Raw genomic sequence first — 7,500 nt, 5'->3', positions numbered from 1 at the left:
AATCACAATTAACAAAACTACACAAACGGAAATAACTGTAACATCATAATTAACATCTAAAACAATAATAAAAATCATATAAATGTAAACAAACGTGGAGAAAAATTGCTTGTTTATATAGAGCGGAACGCAACAATTGTCTAAACTATGTTAATTGAATAGAACAGCCAACTAATACGTGTCACTTTACAGCAAATTTCTTGTGTATCAGAGGCACACACACACACACACACACACACACACACACACACACACACACACACACACACACACACTATATATATACGTACATACCACAAGTTTACGTTCGTGCCCTCAAATTGTCTGGGGAAATTGGATGCTAAATTGGCACACAACTTCACGAGGAATTAAGAAAAACAAACAAACATTACAAACTGGAAATAATACATGACGTCACAGTGCTTATATGATGAGAGATTCTGTTTGTTTGTTTGTTTGTTTTTCCCTTTTATAATTTATTCTCCCGTATTAAAGGGTTATGTTAGATGGTTCTGTATGGTCCCTTTTTATTTCGGAACATGTGTGTGTGTGTGTGTGTGTGTGTGTGTGTGTGTGTGTGTGTGTGTGTGTGTGTGTGTGTGTGTGTGTGTGTGTGTGTGTGTCTAAAAAAAATCAGTGTCACGACCGCCATCTATGAACATACACAAATAACTGCGGAGTCAATTGCCCATAAAAATAGATACCAATAATAGCCACTGGAAATAGCCTCCCCCATGACAAAAGCTATTAACAATATCTATTAACAATAAGCACCGATAAATATGATCACGTTTAATAGCTACTAACAATAGCCCCTGACAAGTGCATGTGACAAGAGTAACCAATAATAGTCAGTAACATTAATCACTAACAATAGCCATTAATAATAGATACTAACATTTTTCTGAGCAATAGCCACTAACAATAGCCGGAACAATAGCCCCTCACAATAGCCCCTCACAATAGTCCCTAACAATAGCCCCTCACAATAGCTGGAACAATAGCCCCTAACAATAGTCGGAACAATAGCCCCTAACAATAGCCCCACACAATAGCCCCTAACAATAGCCGGAACAATTGCTCCTCACGTCTATTGTTACGGCGGACTCATCGGCCACACCCACCTCTGTGTCTCAGCTGATGGTAATTTAAGACAGTCACGCCGTTATTCATCGTTATTCATTGTTATTCATGACGGTCATTAGATATCCGTGCAGGTACACAGACACACACTCTCTCTCTCTCTCTATCTCAGTCTGTTATTTATGCTTAGTGATCATTATTTATTGTTTTTGTTAATGTTGTTGTTGTTGTTGTTATTATTATTATTGTTATTATTATTATTATTATTATTATTATTATTATTATTATTATTATTATTATTATTATTATTATTATTATTATTATTATTATTATTATTATTATTATTATTATTATTATTATTATTATTATTATTGTCCAATCTCACTTCTACCTGTCCAATCTTCACTTCTACCTGTCCAATCTTCACTCCTACCTGTCCAATCTTCACTTCTACCTGTCCAATCTTCACTCCTACCTGTCCAATCTTCACTCCTACCTGTCCAATCTTCACTTCTACCTGTCCAATCTTCACTCCTACCTGTCCAATCTTCACTCCTACCTGTCCAATCTTCACTCCTACCTGTCCAATCTTCACTCCTACCTGTCCAATCTTCACTCCTACCTGTCCAATCTTCACTCCTACCTGTCCAATATTCACTTTTTGCCTTTAAAAATCCCCGGCAGGTAAAGGCCTCTCGTCATTACTCTGCCGGCGGGGATCATTTTACTGAGCACCAATTCTGCCTTCCTCCCCAGCTCCCCAAGCCTTCCCCTCCCTCCCCTCAACTCCCCCAGGCCTCACCAACCCTCTTCCCATCTCCCCAGGCCTCCCCCTCCCCTCCGTCAGGTTCCTCAGGCCTTCCATCCCTCCTCCCAGCTGCCCTGGCCTTCCTCACCTCTCCTTCCAGTTTCTCAGGTCTTCATCACCCTCCTTGCCTTCCGTTCCTACTCCCCCTTACCCCATCCTCCTTCCAAACTCCTCTGTCCTGCCTCCCCCACCAGCTCCACTATCCTGTTCCCTTACCTGCCCCCCTTTCCCTTCCCCCACCCAGTTCCCCGATCCTGCCCTCCCTAACCCCCCCCTACCCTCCCCAACTCCCGGGTTTTAAGCTCCCCAGTAACACATCTCACCTTCCAGATCATCTCCGTGTTGTTAGCTGACACACGACTAAAAGGTCCCAAGATAATGCACAAATTCCCTCTTAAGTCACCAAGTATCTTCCCCACTCGAGACCAGTATTGCCAATAGCTCCATGGGAACGGCGGCACTCGAGACCAGTATTGCCAATAGCTTGCTGGGAACGGCTGCAGTTGTACAAAGTGTGGCCGTTCATCCAGGTTCATATGACAGCTGCGCCGCCCTGGAAATACTTTTGTTTCCCCCCCTCCGCCCTAAAGACGTTCCCCCGTTTTCTGTTAGTGTCAGGAGATGCTGTAAAGGGTAAGCAGGGTTGACAATGTGTGAGAGAGATAGAGAGAGAGAGGATCTTGGTCTTCATTCTCTTTATATCTCTGTTGACGTTCAGGGGACGTTCTTTATGTCTGTGTGAACGTTAAGGAAGCCTCGTGGTGTGGAGGAGGGAAGAACATCTATCTAAATGGAAGCGACATGTGTATTTTTTTTTTCTTTTGAGTGTAAATAGTTTTGGGCTCTCGACTACAATAGGCACATCACCTGAAGACTAAACCCCTACTTATTTCGCCAGATGATTAAACACCCTAACGCTAACTAAACCTAACCTAAACTAACCTAACCCAACTTAACCTAACCTAACGCTAACATAACATAACTAATCGACCTAACGCTAACCTACCCTAACCCGAACTAATCTAACATAAACTAACCTAAGCCAACTTTATAAACTAACCTAACCCAACTTAACCTAACCTAACGCTAACATAACATAACTAATCGACCTAACGCTAACCTACCCTAACCCGAACTAATCTAACATAAACTAACTAAGCCAACTTTAACCTAACCTAACGCTGGGTGTCCCTTAGAAGTATTAGTAAACAATCTCTCAGCTGACTCCTGTAAACAAACTCTCAGCTGATCCTAGTAAAACAACGCATCGTAGGTGTCATTTCTTCGTATTAAATGCAAATGTATACAATCTTGTGACACGCGACTCATGACCGTCATTCAGGTGATTGCATGACAGATATAAGTAGTTGATTTAGGTGATTCTCGTGTCAAAGTGTCATTGGGTTTGAGGATTTAAACAACTTAGACATCATTCACTAGTGTTGATAAATAGTATTAGATCGGCTGATGTTGAGTTTCATTCATAAATGTTTATAAACACACAATCAGCTAATGTTGAACGTCATCATGGAGTGTAGTAAACACACAGTAAGCTGCCATTTAGCGTCATTCATAAATATAGTATTAGTAAACACGCGAGCAATTAATGACGAGCCTCATTCATAAATATTTTGTAAACAAATAATCAGTTGATGTCGAGTGCCGTCATTCAATGGAAAAAACATAATCAAAACGCGCGCGTGTGTGTGTGTGTGTGTGTGTGGGTGTGTGTGTATGTGTATTTTTGTCTGTCTGTCTGTCTGTCTATCTGTCTGTCTGTTAACTTGCCCAAAACTATACCTGTAAATATACCTGTAAATTTCTCTCACTATGACCAGAAACTGGAAAGACTAGTTGAAAGTTTCTCTCACCGTGACCAATAAACTAAAGAGAGACAATAAAGTAAAGAAACATACCGTCTTGTTGCCGATGTTCTTCACCCTACAGTTGAGGACGGCCGTCTTGCCCAGGAGAGCCGTCACGTTGGCAGACTCGTGGTAATCGAAGTACGGCTTGTCGGGTTCATGTAGTTGGAGTGGTTCCATGTACCTAAGGGCCTCAGAGTTCTGTACGTGGGAGCTGGTGTACGCTAGGGCTTTTGGTTCTTGTACGTGGGAGCTGGTGTACGCTAGGGCTTTTGGTTTTTGTACGTGGGTGTTCATGTACGCCAGGGCCTTTGGTTTTTGTACGTGGGTGTTTCTGTTGCCTTTTGAATGATGTACATGGGCGCTCTTGTAGCCTAGGCCTTTAGTTTGCTCCTGTAGGCGGTGCTCCCTGTTGCCCTTAAGTTTGTACACATGTGTCCTCGTGTACGCTGGAGCTTCAAAATCTTGTGGGTGGAGTTCTCTTTCATCTTTAGGGTCAAGCGAGTGGGCGCCCATGTACCCCCCAACTGTAGGTTGTTGCAAGTGGGCGTTCTTGTGCATTTTAGGTTCTCGTATGTGGGAGCTGGTGTAAGCTAGAGCCTTAGGTTCTTGTAGGTGGGGGTTCTTGTAGCTCTCATCCTCTTGTACATAGGTTCCTCTGTAGCGTTCTGGTTCTCCTACTTGCTCATTCGAGTACCTCAGAGCTTTGGGGCTTTGTAGGTGGGTGTTCCTGTATCCCTCTGGTTCCTGTAGGTGGGTACCTGTGTATGGGAGGGATTCAGGTTCCTGTACGTGTGTACTGGTGTAGGGGAAGACTTCGGGTTCCTGTACGTGGGTACTGGTGTAGGGGAGGGCTTCGGGCTCTTGTAGATGGGTGCTGGTGTAGGGCAGGGCTTCAGGTTCCTGTTGGTGGGTACTGGTATAGGCCAGGGCTTCAGGTTCCTGTAAGCGAGTACTGGTGTAGGGGAGGGCTTCAGGTTCCTGTTGGTGGGTACTGGTGTAAGCCAGGGCTTCAGGTTCCTGTACGTGGGTGCTGGTGTAGGGGAGGACTTCAGGTTGCTGTAGGTGAGTGGTAGTATAGGGCAGGACCTCAGGGACTCCATTATCGTGTACTGCATCCTTCCTCACTTGCTGCACCTGTCCCCCTGACAGTGCCAGGTCTGGAAAAGAGAGAGGGAGATTGATGAGTGGGCTGGAGTGTGTGTATATGTGAGAGAGAACGAAAGAGAGAGAAGACCATGATTTATACCATAAGAAATAAAGAGAGAGAGTGAGAGAGAGAGAGAGAGAGAGAGAGAGAGAAATTTATGTGTAAGGTTATATTTTTCACGGGGTCAGTTCACAAGAGTTATGGCGAATATGTATATTGACTACAGTCTATATGCATGGATGGAGTCGACGAGTTCCTCTCATATACACGTAGTCTATATGTCTACATATACATATGTTTTCGTAAAATTTCTCCTAATACGCATACAAGGATATACTTAGGATAGCTTATAAGAGTATATACATAGTGCAATGAAGGTTTACAGTAAAAACACATGACATATATACAGCAATGCAAGTCTCATTCACCTATACATACACACACACACACAGGTCGACCAATCCTTCCCCCTCACGCTGATACACACATAAATATACACACAGACAAATAAAAGACTTTAATTTTACTTACATTCCTCTGTCCTCTCTCTCTTTCGCTCATTCCTACACACACACACACACACACACACACACACACACGCCTACACACCTCACCACACCTCACCTCACCTCACCTCCCTACCACACACACATATATCCCCTAGCAAGACATGCCTGGCAGGTGGGTCGGTGTTATAAATCATTTTCATGGCCCCCAGCTTAGCCACTACCAGGGCGATCTAATATAAACTTTATCGACGCGGTACACGCTACTACCTACCCCTGAGACCCTTTAAAACTGAGGGATGTGAGATGAGGTCTACTCGTATATGATTTTCACGAGGTCAAATATATACTGTATATGTATAGTGGAGAGAGAGAGAGTGAGGGGCAATTGGTGTGAGTCATAACATCAAGTATAATGATATAGGAAACGGGGTAATTTTCGAGTCAGTATTGTCTAATATACTTATATGATATAGCAAGAGGGGTGATTTTTTTGAGTCGCTAGGGAGGATTTTGAGTTTATGAAAAAGTATGTCGTTTGACGTTGATTTTAACTTTTTTTTTTTTAGAGAGAGAGAGAGAGAGAGAGAGAGAGAGAGAGAGAGAGAGAGAGAGAGAGAGAGAGAGAGGAGGGGGTATCTTTACACAACAGTGGATTATGAAGAGCACTGACGGTATCCCACGACATAAGAAAACACCAGGAGGACACACTGACCACTACGAGTATAGATGAAATATAAAGGTCACAGTTGGTCAATGAACAGGTATAAGACTCGTATATACCTTTCGTAAAATAACACAGATTGATAAAGAAGATCTTGTGTTCGTTGAAGACTATAACAATATGGTGTAGCCTACCTGTCTTATTAGTAATTTACCTGGCATAATTTACTCTATACTTCAGTACTTTATAAACATCGAGTCTACAAACTTCGTATAGAAAGTTAGGTGTTAAGTTTATTACCTGTATGGTTAAAAATATTATTAGATCGTGGTCATCAGGTGATAAATAAATTGAGTTATACAATGAGTTTATAGTCTTCATATATGCCTTTTATAATGGTGTTAACGAGGATGTCTTTAACGTTGTGGCTAGAGAGAGAGAGAGAGAGAAGGGGGGACAAAGTTGATGTTTCCTCAATATATTAGTCAGGTCCAGGGAAGGGAAGGGGGAGAGGGAGGTAGGGAGGATGCCGCCTGTACACGTTGATAAAGTTTGTCCAAAGTTATCACTAGTTTCCAAACTCATTAATAATCCCACTACGGCAGCGTCAGCGAACAGCACGCTTTAACAGACTGATATTACTTGCTTGAAGGACGGGGAGGGGTGAGGGACGGTGGGGTGGGGTGGGGGTAGGGACGTGGGGAGGGAGGGAGGGAGGGGCCGGGGGGAAGGGGTGGGGAGGGGTGAGGGACGGTGGGAAGGGTGGGGAGGGGTGAGGAGGGTGAGGACGGTGGGGAGGGGGGTGGGAGGGGCCGGTGGGAAGGGGTGGGAGGGGTGAGGGACGGTGTGATGGGAAGGGGTGGGGAGGGTGAGGGACGGTGGGAGGGGTGGGGAGGACCGGTGGGGATGGGTGGGGAGGGTGAGGGACGGTGGGGTAGGGATGGGTGAGGACGACGGTGGGGAGGGAGAGGGTAGGGACGGTGGGGAGGGATGAGGAGGGTTATGGGTAATGTAATATGTGCACCGACCACTGCTGTCTCTCTTCCACCACCCCCGATCATCAGTACCGCCTCCCGATTTCCGACCACCGATTACCGACCATCCGATCACCACCCCCGATCACCGAATACTATCACCCGACCACCACCTCTCCACTCGTACATCGCCTTCCGACAACCGCCTCTGATACCACCGACCTCTGATCACCGCTCCCGACAACGACCTCTGTATTTGATGAGAAATGTCACTAAGGGCATGCGGGAGGTGATCGCTCGTCTGGCGTTAGTATGCCATTGTAGGGTATGCCAGGCACTGCTGATTGCTCGTGCTGGCGTTTAAGTTATGTGAAGTAATGGTAGAGATAAATGTAATCAAAATTGAACGGACAAATTCTTAGGAAATTGCAGTGTCCATAACCACTTATT

The 7,500-nt window shown here is 44.5% G+C and overlaps 1 protein-coding gene across 1 annotated transcript in view; it reads right to left on the bottom strand.

Annotated features, from left to right (window-relative positions):
• The window catches only part of LOC121867968, a 46,695-nt gene that overhangs the window by 18,282 nt on the left and 20,913 nt on the right, over nt 1-7,500 (bottom strand). Inside the window, exon 3 of the mRNA XM_042368144.1 lies at nt 3,808-4,916. Coding sequence (XP_042224078.1) covers nt 3,808-4,916 — 1,109 coding nt within the window. The remainder of the gene's footprint in view (nt 1-3,807; nt 4,917-7,500) is intronic.

The sequence above is a fragment of the Homarus americanus genome, unplaced genomic scaffold (genome assembly GCF_018991925.1).
Source record: "Homarus americanus isolate GMGI-L3 unplaced genomic scaffold, GMGI_Hamer_2.0 scaffold37032, whole genome shotgun sequence".
NCBI lineage: Eukaryota > Metazoa > Arthropoda > Malacostraca > Decapoda > Nephropidae > Homarus > Homarus americanus.
The sequence above is the reverse complement of the archived record's forward strand: the minus strand, read 5'-3'. Positions and strand labels throughout refer to the sequence as shown.